A 17,787-nucleotide genomic window follows, 5' to 3' on the forward strand; every position below is an offset into this window, starting at 1 on the left:
ACGGATCCCACACTGATGAGCAATACTCAAGTATAGGTCGAACGAATTTTTTGTAAGCCACCTCCTTTGTTGATGGACTACTTTTTCTAAGGACTCTCCCAATGAATCTCAACCTGGTACCCGCCTTACCAACAATTAATTTTATATTATCATTCCACTTCAAATCGTTCCGCACGCATACTCCCAGATATTTTACAGAAGTAACTGGTACCAGTGTTTGTTCCGCTATCATGTAACCATACAATAAACGATACTTCTTTCTACGTATTCGCAACACATTCCATTTGTCTATGTTAAGGGTCAGTTGCCACTCCCTGCACCAAGTGCCTATCCACTGCTGCAGATCTTCCTGCATTTCGCTGCAATTTTCTAACGCTGCAACTTCTCTGTATACTACAGCATCATCTGCGAAAAGCCGCATGGAACTTCCGACACTATCTAATAGGTCATGAAGCAACGTCTGTGAGGCAATGGTTTGCTGACAGTAACATTGCAGAAATGGGCTGGGCTGCCCAAGTTCTCAACTTGAACCCAGTGGAACACCTTTGGGATGAGACAGAACGTCGACTCCGCTCCACAACCCAGCGTCCAACATCATTACTTTCTCTGGTTTCGGCTGTCAAGGATGAACTGTCTGCCGTTCTTCCACAAGCATTCAGACACCTTATGGTAATTGTCCCCAGCAGAGTTCAAGAGTTGTAATGGCGAAGAAGGGTGGACACTTCAAATTTTTATGTCCAAAATAAGTGTCCCGATACTTATAGAGTGGTATACATCCATCGTCACTAGTTTGACTGTGTGCTACACTACTGGCCATTAAAATTGCTATACCACCAAGGCGACGTGCTACAGACGCGACGCCGGCCACGGTGGTCTCGCGGTTCTAGGCGCGCAGTCCGGAACCGCGCGACTGCTATGGTCGCAGGTTCGAATCCTGCCTCGGGCATGGATGTGTGTGATGTCCTTAGGTTAGTTAGGTTTAAGTAGTTCTAAGTTCTAGGGGACTGATGACCACAGCTGTTAAGTCCCATAGTGCTCAGACCATTTGAACCATTTTTTTACAGACGCGAAATTTAACCGACAGGAAGACGATGCTGTGATATGCAGTAAATGATTAGCTTTTCAGAGGATTCACACATGGTTGGCGCCGGTGGCGACACCTACAACGTGTTGACAGGAGGAAAGTTTCCAACCGATTTCTCATACACAAGCAGCAGTTGACCGGCGTTACCTGGTGAAACGTTGTTGTGATGCCTCATGTAAGGAGGAGAAATGCGTACCATCCCATTTCCGACTTTGATAAAGGTCGGATTGTAGCCTATCGCGATTGCGGTTTATCGTATCGTGACATTGCTGCTCGCGTTGGTCGAGATCCAATGACTGTTAGCAGAATATGGAAACGGTGGGTTCGTGAGGGTAATACGGAACGCCGTGCTGGATCCCAACGGCCTCGTATTACTAGCAGTCGAGATGACAGGCATCTTATCCGCATGGCTGTAACGGATCGTGCAGCCACGTCTCGATCCCTGAGCCAACAGATGGGGAAGTTTGCAAGACAACAACCATCTGCACGAACAGTTCGACGACGTTTGCAGCAGCATGGACTATGAGCTTGGAGACCATGACTGCGGTTACCCTTGACGCTGCATTACAGACAGGAACGTCTGCGATGGTGTACTCAACGACGAACCTGGGTGCACGAATGACAAAACGTCATTTTTTCAGATGAATCCAGGTTCTGTTTACAGCATCATGAGGGTCGCATCCGTGTTTGGCGATATCACGGTGAACGCACATTGGAAGCGTGTATTCGTCGTCGCCATACTGGCGTATCACCCGGCGTGATGGTATGGGGTGCCATTGGTTACACGTCTCGGTCACCTCTTGTTCGCATTGACGGCGCTTTGAACAGTGGACGTTACATTTCAGATGTGTTACGACCCGTGGCTCTACCCTTCATTCGATCCCTGTGAAACCCTACATTTCAGCAGGATAATGCACGACCGCATGTTGCTGGTCCTGTACCGGCCTTTCTGGATACAGTGAATGTTCGACTGCTGTCCTGGCCAGCACATTCTCCAGATCTCTCACCAATTGAAAACGTCTGGTCAATGGTGGCCGAGCGACTGGCTCGTCACAATACGACAGTCACTACTCTTGACGAACTGTGGTATCGTGTTGAAGCTGCATGGGCAGCTGTACCTGTACACGCCATCCAAGCTCTGTTTGACTCAATACCCAGGCGTATCGAGGCCGTTATTACGGCCAGAGGTGGTTGTTCTGGGTACTGATTTCTCAGGATGTATGCACCCAAATTGCGTGAAAATGTAATCACATGTCAGTTCTAGTATAATATATTTGTCCAATGAATACCCGTTTATCATCTGCATTTCTTCTTGGTGTAGCATTTTTAATGGCCAGTAGTGTAGGTGTCCCGTTACTTATAGGGAGGTGTAGATCTGTCGTCACTAGTTTGACTGTGGATTCTGCAGGAGAGAGTATAAATTTTTACTGCCAATGTGGGTGGACCACTGCATCTGTGTGTCGTTCCCTATGTCTCAGTATCCACGCCGTTCGGTCTACTTGTTTTCAGTGAGCGAGTCGTCGCCGAGTGCGACCTCCTGGCGCCTAAGGAAACGTGGCGGTCAGCTACGTTACAACGCAGCACGAGGCTTACGGAGGACCGTCAAGCCTGAGCACACTGCAACTTCGCTGTGTCATTAAGTGAGGAAAAGTGAAGTTTATTCCCTCTCTCACGCACACCGCATCCCAATGAGCACCACGCGGGTGGAGCACGCGCTCGCAACGCTCTACTGGGTGGTAGCGCTGGTACCATGGAGGTAAAAATAAGAGGAGTTGTCATGACGCCACAAACTTGAAGCCGAACCAAGTGAAGATTCGCCATGTTAGGTACCCCAAAACATTCGCATCTGGTATTTTTATTCCATGTAGTCGTGAAGTGTTTTGATTTTAAAAAATGCCGGCTTGCGTCACTCCCGGGTGTACTAATCGTTCTGATCGTAGTGTAAAGTTTAAGCAATTCACCTTTTATTCGTAAGTGTACTTATGTAAGCGCTATTTTCTTATATATACTTGATATTCTGATGCACTGTATGGTTTTTTTTTCTGATTTGACATTAGGTTTCCCATCAATCCAACGCGAAGAGCTCTCTGGAGGTGAGCACTGCACTTGGCTTTCATTGTTTGGTTATTCCCAAGTAACTGAAAAGTCCTGGCAAGAATATCCTGGAAATGGGTACTAATGTTTTAAAATGCGATAATTTAATATAAAAGTAATGTAACTACATGTAGTTAATGTAATTTCCAGTAAAATGTGTGGAACACCTGTTACAGTGGTTAAATTGTAAGTACTTAAAGGGATACACATTTGTTAAAGCAAAGTTGCCTATGTAAGTCCAGGCTATTTAGTCATTACATTAATTACTGTGTTCTCGTGTTACCCTTAAAATTGCTGTTATTTTCCACACTGAATGTCACTTGGTAGGTACAATTTAAAATCAAAGCAGATGTGTAAACTACAATGGGTCTGACGATCTTAAATACAGTTCTTTCCCTTCGTAATTTAACAAATCTTACACTTTGTTGACATGACAGCTGACTTGTTTATATTATCGCTGCATACATCTATGGGACACCAAAGGAAATAAGGTAAGTTTCTTGCAAACACGAACATTAAAATTTGCATTTCACTTGAAAATGCAACGAATACAAATCGGTGCCTCTAAACTATCACTCATTGCTTTTGGAGTTCTGGCTTTATCAATTATCGACACAAACACAATGAAAATGAATAGAAATGGATTACGAAAGCACGCTTTTCATAGCACATACTTCTCTTCTCGGTTAATCGAAGTGTATAAACAAAATGGAATTACAGTACTGAGGCCAGAAGCGTCATATTTTCGTGTCGTATTACTGTATCAAATACGCATTTCAGGCCTGAAAAACGTTTGAAGTTGCATTCCTTATTCTGTGTTGTTCACTAAAACAGTTCAACATTTACTATACAGGGTGTTACAAAAAGGTACGCCCAAACTTTCAGAAAACATTCCTCACACACAAAGAAAGAACGTATGTTATGTGGACATGTGTCCGGAAACGCTTACTTTTCATGTTGGAGCTCATTTTATTACTTCTCTTCAAATCACATTAATCATGGAATGGAAACACACAATAACAGAACGTACCAGCGTGACTTCAAACACATTGTTACAGGAAATGTTCAAAATTTCCTCCATTAGCGAGGATACATGCATCCACCCTCCGTCGCATTGAATCCCTGATGCAGCCCTGGAGAATGGCGTATTGTATCACAGCCGTCCACAATACGAGCACGAAGAGTCTATATTTGGTACCGGGGTTGCGTAGACAAGAGCTTTCAAATGCCCCCATAAATGAAAGTCAAGAGGGTTGAGGTCAGGAGAACTTGGAGGCCATGGAATTGGTCCGCCTCTACCAATCCATCGGTCACCGAATCTGTTGTTGAGAAGCGTACGAACACTTCGACTGAAATGTGCAGGAGCTCCATCGTGCATGAACCACATGTCGTGTCGTACCTGTAAAGGCACACGTTCTAACAGCACAGGTAGAGTATCCCGTACGAAATCATGATAACGTGCTCCATTGAGCGTAGGTGGAAGAACATGGGGTCCAATCAAGACATCACCAACAATGCCAGCCCAAACGTTCACAGAAAATCTGTGTAGATGACGTGATTGACCAATTGCGTGCAGATTCTCGTCAGCCCACACACATGTTGATTGTGAAAATTTACAATTTGATCTCGCTGGAATGAAGCCTCATCCGTAAAGAGAACATTTGCACTGGAATGAGGATTGACACATTGTTGGATGAACCATTAGCAGAAGTGTACCCGTGGAGGCCAATCAGCTGCTGATTGTGCCTTCACACGCTGTAAAAGGTACGGAAACAACTGGTTCTCCCGTAGCACTCTCCATACAGTGACGTGGTCAACGTTACCTTGTACAGCAGCAACTTCTCTGACGCTGACATTAGGGTTACCGTCAACTGCACGGAGAATTGCCTCGTCCATTGCAGGTGTCCTCGTCGTTCTAGGTCTTCCCCAGTCGGGAGTCAAATGGTTCAAATGGCTCTGAGCACTATGGGACTTAACTTCTTAGGTCATCAGTCCCCTAGAACTTAGAACTACTTAAACCTAACTAACCTAAGGACATCACACACATCCATGCCCGAGGCAGGATTCGAACCTGCGACCGTAGCTGCAGCGCGGTTCCGGACTGAAGCGCCTAGAACCGCTCGACCGCGAGTCATAGGCTGGAATGTTCCGTACTCCCTAAGATGCCGATCAATTGCTTCGAACGTCTTCCTGTAGGGACACCTTCGTTCTGGAAATCTGTCTCGATATGCGCCACGGCTATTGCCCCGTGATAATCCATACATCAAATGGGCATCTGCCAACTCCGCATTTGTAAACATTGCACTGACTGCAAAACCACGTTCGTGATGAACACTAACCTGTTGATGCTACGTACTGATGTGCTTGATGCTAGTACTGTAGAGCAATGAGTCGCATGTCAACACAAGCACCGAAGTCAACATTACCTTCCTTCAATTGGGCGAACTGGCGGTGAATGGAGGAAGTACAGTACATACTGAAGAAACTAAAATGAGCTCTAACATGGAAATTAAGCGTTTCCGGACACATGTCCATATAACATCTTTTCTTTATTTGTGTGTGAGGAATGTTTCCCGAAAGTTTGGTCGTACCTTTTTGTAACACCGTGTATAAAATAAATATCGCGTGCACACGACAGAAATAACGAACAAGAAGCAATTGTTAACACTCGTCTGCTAACGTTTTGGGGGGATCCGAGATGGCGACAGGCCCCGCCCACTGGCTTCAAAACAACGTACAGCGTAAGTCTGTAGCGCCATCTGCCCTTATTCTACCTCCACGTCGGGCACGTACCTGCAGGCGCTCGACGAGGTCGTGCGGCAGGTGGCGCAGCCTGCCGTTGGCGGCGGCGACGGAGCGGTAGCAGGCGGCGGCGCGCTGTGGGCGGCCCGCCTGCAGCAGCCAGCGGGCGCTCTCGGGCAGCAGCAGAAAGAGCAGCGGCGCCAGCAGCGCGCAGCAGCCGGCCAGCGCCGCCACCAGCCGCCGCCAGCCGCCGCAGCCCAGCGCAAGCCAAGGGGCGGCCGCGCACCCCACCCCGTAGAACGCGCCCACCGTCGCGTTCAGGCCCGCCGTGCGCCACCGCTCTCCCATGTACTCCATCACTGCCGGCATCACACAGAGACATTACAGATTAATCGCAGTGTTCTGCTCCCCAGCTTACATACACGCCAGATGGGGACAAACTGCAGGAAGCGATCCCTGAGAGGATAAGGAGCAAAATACGTCATATGACCGGAAATGCGTTCATCTACATCCATACTCCGCAAGCCACTGACGGTGTGTGGCGGAGGGTACTTTGACTACATCTATCGGTTCTCCCTTCTATTCCAGTCTCGTATTGTTCGTGGAAAGAAAGATTTTCGGTATGCCTCTGTGTGGGCTCTAATCTCTTTGATTTTATCCTCATGGTCTCATCTACATCTACATCTACATCTACATGTTTACACTGCAATACACATTTAAGTGCTTGGCATAGGGTTCATCGAACCACAATCATACTATCTCTCTACCATTCCACTCCCGAACAGCGCGCGGGAAAAACGAACACCTAAACCTTTCTGTTCGAGCTCTGATTTCTCTTATTTTATTTTCATGATCATTCCTACCTATGTAGGTTGGGCTCAACAAAATATTTTCGCGTTCGGAAGAGAAAGTTGGTGACTGAAATTTCGTAAATAGATCTCGCCGCGACGAAAAACGTCTTTGCTTTAATGACTTCCATCCCAACTCGCGTATCATATCTGCCACACTCTCTCCCCTATTACGTGGTAATACAAAACGAGCTGCCCTTTTTTGCACCCTTTCGATGTCCTCCGTCAATCCCACCTGGTAAGGATCCCACACCGCGCAGTAATATTCTAACAGAGGACGAACGATTGTAGTGTAAGCTGTCTCTTTAGTGCACTTGTTGCATCTTCTAAGTGTCCTGCCAATGAAACGCAACCTTTGGCTCGCCTTCCCCACAATATTATCTATGTGGTCTTTCCAACTGAAGTTGTTCGTAATTGTAACACCCAGGTGCTTAGTTGAATTGACAGCCTTGAGAATTGTACTATTTATCGAGTAATCGAATTCCAACGGATTTCTTTTGGAACTCGTGTGGATCACCTCACACTTTTCGTTATTTAGCGTCAACTGCCACCTGCCACACCATACAGCAATCTTTTCTAAATCGCTTTGCAACTGATACTGGTCTTCGGATGACCTTACTAGACGGTAAATTACAGCATCATCTGCGAACAACCTAAGAGAACTGCTCAGATTGTCAACCAGGTCATTTATATAGATCAGGAACAGCATAGGTCCCAGGACGCTTCCCTGGGGATCACCTGATATCACTTCAGTTTTACTCGACGATTTGCCGTCTATTACTACGAACTGCGCCCTTCCTGACAAGAAATCATGAATCCAATCGCACAACTGAGACGATACCCCATAGGCCCGCAGCTTGATGAGAAGTCGCTTCTGAGGAACGGTGCCAAAAGCTTTCCGGAAATCTAGAAATACGGAATCAACTTGAGATCCCCTGTCGATAGCGGCCATTACTTCGTGCGAATAAAGAGCTAGCTGCGTTGCATAAGAACGATGTTTTCTGAAACCATGCTGATTACGTATCAATAGATCGTTCCCTTCGAGGTGATTCATAATGTTTGAATACAGTATATGCTCCAAAACCCTACTGCAAACCGACGTCAATGATATAGGTCTGTAGTTTGATGGATTACTCCTACTACCCTTCTTATACACTGGTGCGACCTGCGCAATTTTCCAATCTGTAGGTACAGATCTACCGGTGAGCGAGCGGTTGTATATGATTGCTAAGTAGGGAGCTATTGTATCAGCGTAATCTGAAAGGAACCTAATCGGTATACAATCTGGACCTGAAGACTTGCCCGTATCAAGCGATTTGAGTTGCTTCGCAACCCCTAAGGCATCCACTTCTAAGAAACTCATGCTAGCAGCTGTTCGTGTTTCAATTTCTGGAATATTCCATTCGTCTTTCCTGGTGAAGGAATTTCGGAAAACTGCGTTCAATAACTCCGCTTTAGCCGCACAGTCTCTTCGCGAGATATACGCAGGAGGAAGCAATATACTGCTTGACTCCTCGGTGAAGGTCTGTTCTCGAAACTTCAACATAAGCCCGTACCGAGCTACTGAGCGTCTCTCCTGCAGAGTCTTCCACTGGAGTTTATCTATCATCTTCGTAACGCTTTCGCGATTACTAAATGATCCTGTAACGAAGCGCGCTGCTCTACGTTGTATCTTCTCTATCTCTTCTATCAACCCTATCTGGTACGGATCCCACACTGCTGAGCAATATTCAAGCAGTGGGCGAACAAGTGTACTGTAACCTATTTCCTTTGTTTTCGGATTGCATTTCCTTAGGATTCTTCCAATGAATCTCAGTCTGGCATCTGCTTTACCGACGATCAACTTTATTTGATCATTCCATTTTGAATCACTCCTAATGCCTACTTCCAGATAATTTATGGAATTAACTGTTTCCAGTTGCTGACCTGCTATATTGTAGCTAAATGATAAAGGATCTTTCTTTCTATGTATTCGCAGCACATTACACTTTTCTAGATTGAGATTCAATTGTCATTCCCTGCACCATGCGTCAATTCGTTGCAGATCCTCCTGCATTTCACTACAATTTTCCATTGTTACAACGTCTCGACATACTACAGCATCATCCGCAAAAAGCCTCTGTGAACTTCCTATGTTATCCACAAGGTCATTTACGAATAGTGTGAATAGCGAGATTAGCCATCGGATGTATGCCTCCCGTCGGGTAGACCGTTCGTCGGGTGCAAGTCTTTCGATATAACGTCACTGCGGCGACTTGTGCGTCGATGGGGATGGTACGATGATGATTAAGACAACACAATACCCAGTCCCTGAGCGGAGAAAATCTCCGACCCAGCCGGGAATCGAACTCGGACCCTTAGAATTGACATTCCGTCGCGCTGACCACTCAGCTACCGGAGCGTGAGGGAGGTACACCCACCTGAAGACAGAGATAAGAGATCCCTGACAATGAGCCAGGTATCAGCACCAAGAAAGTGGCCCGCCAGCGTGGCATAAGTCAAACTACTGTGTGGAACTTTCTCCGTGACAACAGCCACTACCCAAATCACTGTCGACATTACCTCCGCGGCGACGGTTTTGTTGCTGGTTCCTCGCACAGGCCCGTGCTGCTGAGATTTCTAACATCCGTCCTATTCTTAGACTAGGGGCGGTATCATCAGAGATCACAACGCCCACGTGTGGGCTACAGCGAATCCACACAGTATCGTGGCCGCATACTATCAACGTCTATTCAGCCAAAATGTGTGGGTGGGAATTACTGGCGTCCTCCTTGTGGGTCCAGTCATCCTTCCAAAATGCCTCACAATGGAGGCATATGAGCACTTCCTCCAGGTCAACCTGCCTCTCTTGCTGGAAGACGTGCCTTTAGTGGTAAAAAGGGCAATGTCGCAGTTACATGACGGTGCTCCAGCTCACTGCCCTCCTGAGTGTGGAGCCAAAATACTACTACAGTGAGAACATACCTAAATGCCCAATGTATCCTCATGTGTGCTTGCCATCATTGAAACCTAAAGCGTCAAAGATCTTTTAGCTCTACTTTCCTCCTTTTCTTCCTTGGAAAGTATTTGCAGCCATATGTCCACATGACCCTTTTCTCCTTATCCTCTCAGCAGTCGTTTCGTGCAATTTGCTTCACTTAGTAAAATCATCCTGTATACAGGGTGACTGAAACAATGAACTTGTGAAAAGAGACTTGTCGAGAAGGTTATAAGTATCTCTTAACATATCTTTTTGTAACGCAAATAATAGTTTAACTGATGCAGTTGAGAGTCCGTACGGGGAGATGACAATATTGCAAAAAGCAAAACTGTTTGTTGGGTACAGGGCCCTTCAGTTACCACGGGGAATAGAGTAGATCGGTCTGTAACTAAACTCTAAAACTAAGCTCCTCCTGCACAGGTCATGAAGGCCCAAAGGGACCGACTGGCCGCCGTGTCATCCTCAACCCACAGGCGTCACTGGATGCGGATATGGAGGGGCATGTGGTCAGCACACCGCTATCCCGGACGTATGTCACATTCCGAGACCGGAGCCGCTATTTCTCAATCAAGTAGCTCCTCAGTTTGCCTCACAAGGGCTGAGTGCATACCGCTTGCCAACAGCGCTCGGCAAACCGGATGATCACCCATCCAAGTGCTAGCCCAGCCCGACAGCGCTTAACGGCGGTGATCTGACAGGAACCGGTGTTAGAGCGGTCTGTAACACTGTGACATATTATTTTCCGATCTTTAGAGACACCTGTAGGAGGCATACTTACACGATATGGATTGTAATTAAGGCAAGAGCCACTAGACGTAACGTCTTTGGACTAATAGCGAAGATACGGCAATCGAAGATATGAAATACCGTTTGATACGGACCTGTGCAACGTTAGGTCCAGGTAAAATGCAGCGAGCAATAATGTGTACCCAGAATCGCTATATGGCATTTATCATGATTACTCAGGATCAACATTATGACCGCTTCATTTGACAATGATAGTAATAAATGCACGAACGGTACCAGAACTACGTGTTCACTTACGCTGTGTACAGTACGGGTGATATTTGTGAGCCGTGTCTTCTGAAGGACGGTCATTGATTTTCGGTGCTGTGTCTTGTTACTGTTTGATCAAGTTCCACACTTGTTACTACGATGAAGTTCCTTTCAAAAATGATATCTAGTTCCGTTTAAATGTCATTGAAAAAAATCGACAACTATAAACCCTAAAAACTGCCTGCGTACATCAGAAAAGTCACAACACCGTCCGCTATAACTTAGCGAAAACAGCATGTCGATATATTTATTCGTTCTGGATATATTTCGGATGTCCTGTCATAGTTGCCTCGTATCATCGAGGTTGTTTATGTACGGGAAGGTTATAACTAAACTTTCGGTACCTGAGCCAGTGTAGATGGAGAACAGTTTAGCGTATTGATACCTGCCTTAACAAGAATGATGTTCAGACTGTGCGCCGTAGGACTGGCGTTGTTATTAGTCTATGTAGTCGCCGGTACTGGTACTGGATGCAATATGTGATCTTCAAATAGTGTATGAACAGTGTCAACACAGCTGAACATTGCATGGTACAACGTTCGAAAAGTGCCGCAAACAATTGTGAAGTGGAATCCCCAGCGCGTTTGCAGGCTGTCGTGGTCGTCACACTGAGAAACGTTAGTAACCTGGAACGTGAACATGGTACGCAGTTAACAAATGTCAGCGTCACATGTGGGCATTGAAATGTGTTTATTTCAGTGGTTTATTCGTTATTTCTTTCTCGATTGTTCTTACTAATATTTCCACAATGTTTCATTGTCCTGCGGTCACTCGTTTTTCATGAAGACACCCTCAAATGTATGTACTTCATACATACATTTATATTTTGTATAATCCACAAACTTTGTAACAACTCTTACCGGATAGACTAGATATGAACAAGCCTATTCCTTTCCCTCATTCTCTGTGGCTACTGTGCATTCAACATCAAGTTTCCTCTATGTTTTACATGCTCTGAATTTGTTCATTGTTACCATAGATGCCTTGGTGTTCTTCTATGGATGGCACACCTCCGTTTCGCCACGTAGAAACAATCAGGAAGCATCCGTGGCAGAGCTGGCTTATGTAACCTGGCAGTGACATCGCTCGCGTACTGCTCCAGGTGTTCGAGGTGATCATCGATTTCGACCCCTTCATTCAACAATGCAGTGTCTGCACCCTGAGGCGTTTTGGGTAGCTGTATCATTAATTGCTGGCCTCCCGCGTGTTGTAAGCTCACCGAACGAAGTATTAGTCGCCTCTTTAAAAGAGATCACTGGTCGCTTTGAAGAATTGGAACTGGTACCAGGTGGTCATGTCCCCTTCCACCGCCGACATAAGTCGTGGCAGTGAAGTGGTGTGTATGCGTCAGTCGCTAGTATGGAATCAGCGGAGTAAGTTGGGTCGACGTGCAGAGGTGGCCCGTGTTTGGATGTGCCCAGCACCACACTGTGGTCGATGTTCTGCAGACTGTAAAAAGTGTCTACAAAGAACGGTGAGCCACTCGCAGTCTTACGATACGGCGTAAGAACAGTGCTCGTAAAAAGATACTAACCGACAGGGAACGGGAACGAGTGTACGCAATGTGAATGACCATCAGTTTCAAACTCGATCGAAATATCTGCTGTGAATGCAGGTCCACCCCAGCTAGTCTCCGGCTGAAAATTGTGTGAGGAAGTGCACGCAACTGAAAATTGACTTTGGGAGTCGAGTTCCTTGCAAAAGCCCATTGCTGACAGTGGCATATAAAGTTGCACCTAGTAAATAGGTTAAACAACACAAAAACTAGACAGTAGACTGGAGATGTGTAAAGGCGAGTCGCCATTTCGTCTTTCCTTAAGTGATGCAAGACGTCGAGTGCACCGACGGTTCAATGACGTATTTACCCTAAAAGTGTGTAGAGGATGTAGTTATGGTAGGGGGCTGTTTCGAGCTAGTTTTCGCACCGCTCTCGATCCTACTGTTTCAGGATACCTTTAAAATGTACCAGGATATATATTTCTACATTCTTGTTGGCAATGTGTTGCTCTCTGTTATCAATCTTCATGATGACAAATCTGTGGACACTCCCAGGTTCTAATATGGCAGCAGCCGTGTCCACAGAGCTGCATATGTTCCTGATTTGACTAACACCCAGGCACCCTATCGCATCTCGACTCGCCCACTGAATCGTCCAATCTTAATCCCACAGAAAATGTCTGGGACTGTTTGGAACAGTGTGTGTAAGGTAGCAACCAACATGCTTCTACTTTGGTACGTATGAAAGATCCAAACATCAATGATTGCCTTCAGCTAGATATAGCATACCCCAAGAATCTCTTGGAATCTTGGACTGAGGCCGTTATAATGACGGTGTGGCACGATGGCGTGATATCTAGTGCGGTGAATAACGCTTTTGTCCAATGTGGTTAATACTGATCAATATAAAACTTCTGTGATGCTCCTCGTACTATCATTTGCCGATATTCCAACGCGTTCAGTAACTAAAAGCGATATTACGTCTTATATGGCTCACCCTATATGGACGTAGACGGGGCATGAAACCTCGGTCTTACTCTTTTAGCGGTAGTTGGGATTAGGATTTTTACCGCAGTCGCTGGACTAGGGATGTGACGGAGTTGGTTTTATCGAACAGAAGTTGAAGACATATGTTGTACATTTGTGTCGTTGGTGTCAAAATCAGAGTTCGAGGCGGTCGTATAGATGGTATTTACGTAAGCAGCGTTTCTGAGTAACACAGCAACGTATCAAATCATCAGTATACTTGTACAAAAAAATGAATTATATCCTAGGTTAATTGTGTGATTAATGGTACAAAATATAACGCAAATATTTGTACTGAACAAAAAAAGTTGTAGCATCTCTTAACCGATAGTTTCGCGTAACAAATTGAACCAAATTTTGAAACCTGAGGATAGGAAACTAAATGAGAGGGCATGCATTTCGTAAATCAGCTTGTCATGTTTGTTTTGATTTAGGTTTCGACGTATCGCATGTTTTATTATTATTACTGTTATTATTACTTTTTCCTACGCTTTGGTTGAAGTGGAGTGTGGTGAAATAACTCGTCTTTAATGTCTGAGAATGCTGCAGTCTTCATATTCAACAGTATGTTGAAGTATAGCTCTTCTCGTAAATTTTTACTGTGTAATAGCCTGTTTGTGTCGACGTAAATGAAGTAACACGAAATCACACTTCGATTGGGGGTTCTTCTGATCACTTTTCATGCTTAGAAATAGTTTTAAAATGAAAACTGACTCACACATGAACAAACTGAGCAATACATGAAATACTGCACTTTGAGACTGACTATAAACGCTCTTCGGAACTCCGAACGTCCCCTGAAAGCTGTTTCAAAGCCGTTTCCAGTTATCATATCCCGAATTCTGTTTCTGTTACAGAAGGTTTTTAGGAAATTTCGTTAATACTCCTCACACTGTATATATTGAAAGACTCCAGCGTCTCGTCCTCGACGCTTTCTTAGTGTAGTGATTAAAGTACTATTCCAAATTGGTGACAGAGGCCATTACAAGTGTGCGACCTCAGACGCGAGATTAGAGTCGCACGGTGCAAGTCGCCTGTTCAAATCCAAATTCCGTAACTTTCAGTCCTTGCTTGTACGTGATGGCGGGGCGCCACCCCAAAAGCAACAAATAGGCACACTTTGAGACTCGCGAAAGTGAATGTGGGTAGACCGGTCAAAGAAATGACAGTGAAATGTAGTGTCACTTATCGTTAAGGGTGCAATTTCATTGCAGCGGTTGTGGCGACAGAAAACTATTCATGTATCTGTCCAGTGACACTCCTTTAATGTAACTGAATGCTACCATAACCTAAGGTAAGTCGTTACGTGAGCTACAGCGGAGAAATAAAAGCGGCAGACGACTTGACTTGTTGGCAGAGAAGTGGAAATCCAACATCCATTGGTAGTATCACCGTCATTCAACTGCTTTCCATAGATGCTCAAGGCAGTAACAGGCGAACAGACGGCCAGCTTCGCCGTTTAAAAGATGCTTGTTCCCAGGCGCCGGGCCATAGCACTTATCAGGGTCGCTTATGTCAGTGGATATCCCCGCCTGCGTCCCGTATTGTCACTAGAATGAATCATCACTCATTTGAGCTCTGCTTATGCACTTTCCTTACGACGTCACGTCAGTTACGGCGGACAGTGTTGTGAATTTTCTGAGGTACGCAAGCATTTTTTAACGTTTATAGTTGCTGATTTTTTACAATGACATTTTTAAGTAGAACTATATATACCTTTTTTGAAAGGAACTTCATCGTGGTAACAAGTGTGGAACTTGATCAAACAGTAACAAGACAACAGTACCGAAAATCAATGGCCATCCATCAGAAGATGCGGCTCACAAATATCACTCGTACTGCACAAAGTGTAAGTGAACACGTAACTCTGGTACCGTTCGTGTATTTCTTACTATGACTGTCAAATAAAGTGGTCATAATGTTGATCCTGAGTACTAATTAATGCTATATAGCGATATCAGGCACACATTATTGCTCGCTGCATTTTACCTGGACTTATCGTTGCACAGGCCCGTATCAAACGGTATTTCATATCTTCCATTCCCGTATCTCCGCTATTAGTCCAAGGACGTTACGTCTAGTGGCTCTTGCCTCAATTACAATCTGTATCGTGTAAGTATGCCTCCTACAGATGCCTCTAAAGATTCGGCAAATAATACGTCACAGTGTTACAGACCGATCTACTCTTCTCCCCATGGTAACTGGAGGGCCCTGCATCCAACAAACAGTTTTGCTTTTCGCAATATTGTCATCTCCCCGTATGGACTCTCAACTACTTCAGTTAAACTATTATTTGCGTTACAAAAAGATATGTTAAGAGATACTTATAAAGTCCCCGGCAAGTCTCTTTTCATAAGTTCATTGTTTCATTGCCGTCATCATCATCATCTACGTCACTGAGGTCTGGAAATTCCAGAATACAAAGTATATCTTCCGCAAATTGCTACAAAGCTGGAAAGATTTTTCTTAACTTGTACTTTTAACATGAGACTCACTGTTTCAAAAAATGGTTCAAATGGCTCTGAGCACTATGGGACTCAACTGCTGAGGTCATTAGTCCCCTAGAACTTAGAACTACTTAAACCTAACTAACCTAAGGACATCACAAACATCCATGCCCGAGGCAGGATTCGAACCTGCGACCGTAGCGGTCTTGCGGTTCCAGACTGCAGCGTCTTTAACCGCACTCACTGTTTCGTGAAAAAAAAATATGGTATACACTGCATTACCCACTGCCAAACGGACATATTCATACACACGTTTTGACCACTATTACAACACAGTAAACGAAAGTTATTGATATCATAAGCTATCATTTATTGGTACTGTTATATCAACGTAAGGAATCTATGAAATTATTTTAATGAACACTAGTAATACTAAGACGATGAATGCAACAATGCTAAATGGTGTCACATGGAATTCGCACCAGGGGTCAGACAACAAAACCACTTTAGCACAAATATCCAGACCATTAAGTCATGAAAATTCCTCTAGAGATCGCCGTGGAGACATTAACCAAAAACGAAACACATTATAGTCCCTGCAGCGGTTTAAGGCCAGTGTGTCACGTATGTCACGCAGGGTACTGGAGGGGTAATTCGTTAAATATTCATCCTTTATGACTTCAGGCAAATCACATATAACGGGGAGAGTGTGAGAATTGTTATAGTGTGTCTCTCGTAGATTCTGGAGCTAACGAAGGGAGACAGGTGCTTTTGTATAATTACCAGGTTGGGTAAAATATTGGATTGCTGTTGGAAGTCACATCTGAGAATTTTAAGTTAGAATGGTACATTTTGCGCAGTTTAACACGTCAGTTTGGAAATGGCTAGGGCTACAGAACTGTAGATGAGCTCTGACTTTGAGAACTCAGTATGGTGTGAAGCTTCATGTGTCGCAATTAAAGCCTCTAAATTCCGTGTCATGGAATCAACGAGTGACAAGATAAGTTCACCGTACAAAATGTTAGTCATCGAGACCACACACTGTTCTCTTTAGAGCGCTGCACATGGTGTAGAACTGGTAATAAGCTGTCATATGATCCTCTATGTTGACGTGAGGCATGGCAGTGAGGTGGTTTAGACATGCCAGTCGGTTAAATGGAATCAACGCAGTGGAATTGGCTGACAGAGAGACATGACAGAATGATAAAATGAAGCTATCATTTTTAGACTTGCCCATGACCACACTGTGAACGATGTTGCCGGATTTTTATCAGCGCGGACTTTCCAACATCTATACAAGGAATGGTTTACCACTCATAGAATAGAGTAAGAACAGCCATCATAGAAAGATACTAGGTGACACAGGCCGGAGACGAGTGTCACACATTTTCAATGATAGTTTCAAACCCGACACGAATTTCTGCTGTCAGTTACTACAGATCCAATTCAACCAGTCTCTGACCTTGCGAAGGGAACTCCGTACAGTGGACATTTGGAGTCAGATATCTCCAAAAGGCTTTTGATCATAGCGACACATAAGAATGCACGTCTTAAATGGGGAAAATGGCGCAGTAAATGGGCATCAGCTCTCTGGAGGCGTGTGCTGTGGTCCGATTAGTTACGATTTTTCCTCTTTTCAAATGATGCAAGGTGCCGAGCGATCGGCGATCCACTGAGACTCCACAGAGCGTGGAACGTATATTTCAGACGCAGTCGGTTCTATGGTTCTTTGTGTTGTGTCGGTAGCTGGGCCGACACCGTGACGTTGAGATGGCTGAAAAGGCAAGCTAGACTAACGCAGACGGGCGTGAAGTACTGGAACAGGATACGTAATTAATGTTAGGAAGAAAAGTACGGAGCAGGTTTAATACTTAACTTTACTCAATTTGTGGTACATCGATCTTGACGATACACAGGAGACTTTAAGTACAATCACTGTATGGCTAATGGCGCCTTGCTAGTTCGTAGCCATTAACTTAGCTGATGGCTATTCTGTCTCTCGGCTAATGAGAG

The 17,787-nt window shown here is 44.9% G+C and overlaps 1 protein-coding gene across 1 annotated transcript in view; it reads right to left on the reverse strand.

Annotated features, from left to right (window-relative positions):
- Positions 1 to 17,787, reverse strand: part of LOC126471203 (organic cation transporter protein-like) — a 342,130-nt gene that overhangs the window by 169,256 nt on the left and 155,087 nt on the right. Inside the window, exons 4-5 of the mRNA XM_050099316.1 lie at positions 6,165 to 6,279; positions 5,972 to 6,119 (exon numbers count right to left, since the gene is read on the reverse strand). Of these exons, the coding sequence (XP_049955273.1) occupies positions 5,972 to 6,119; positions 6,165 to 6,279 (263 nt within the window). The remainder of the gene's footprint in view (positions 1 to 5,971; positions 6,120 to 6,164; positions 6,280 to 17,787) is intronic.

This window comes from Schistocerca serialis, chromosome 3 (genome assembly GCF_023864345.2).
Source record: "Schistocerca serialis cubense isolate TAMUIC-IGC-003099 chromosome 3, iqSchSeri2.2, whole genome shotgun sequence".
Taxonomy (NCBI): Eukaryota; Metazoa; Arthropoda; class Insecta; order Orthoptera; family Acrididae; genus Schistocerca; species Schistocerca serialis.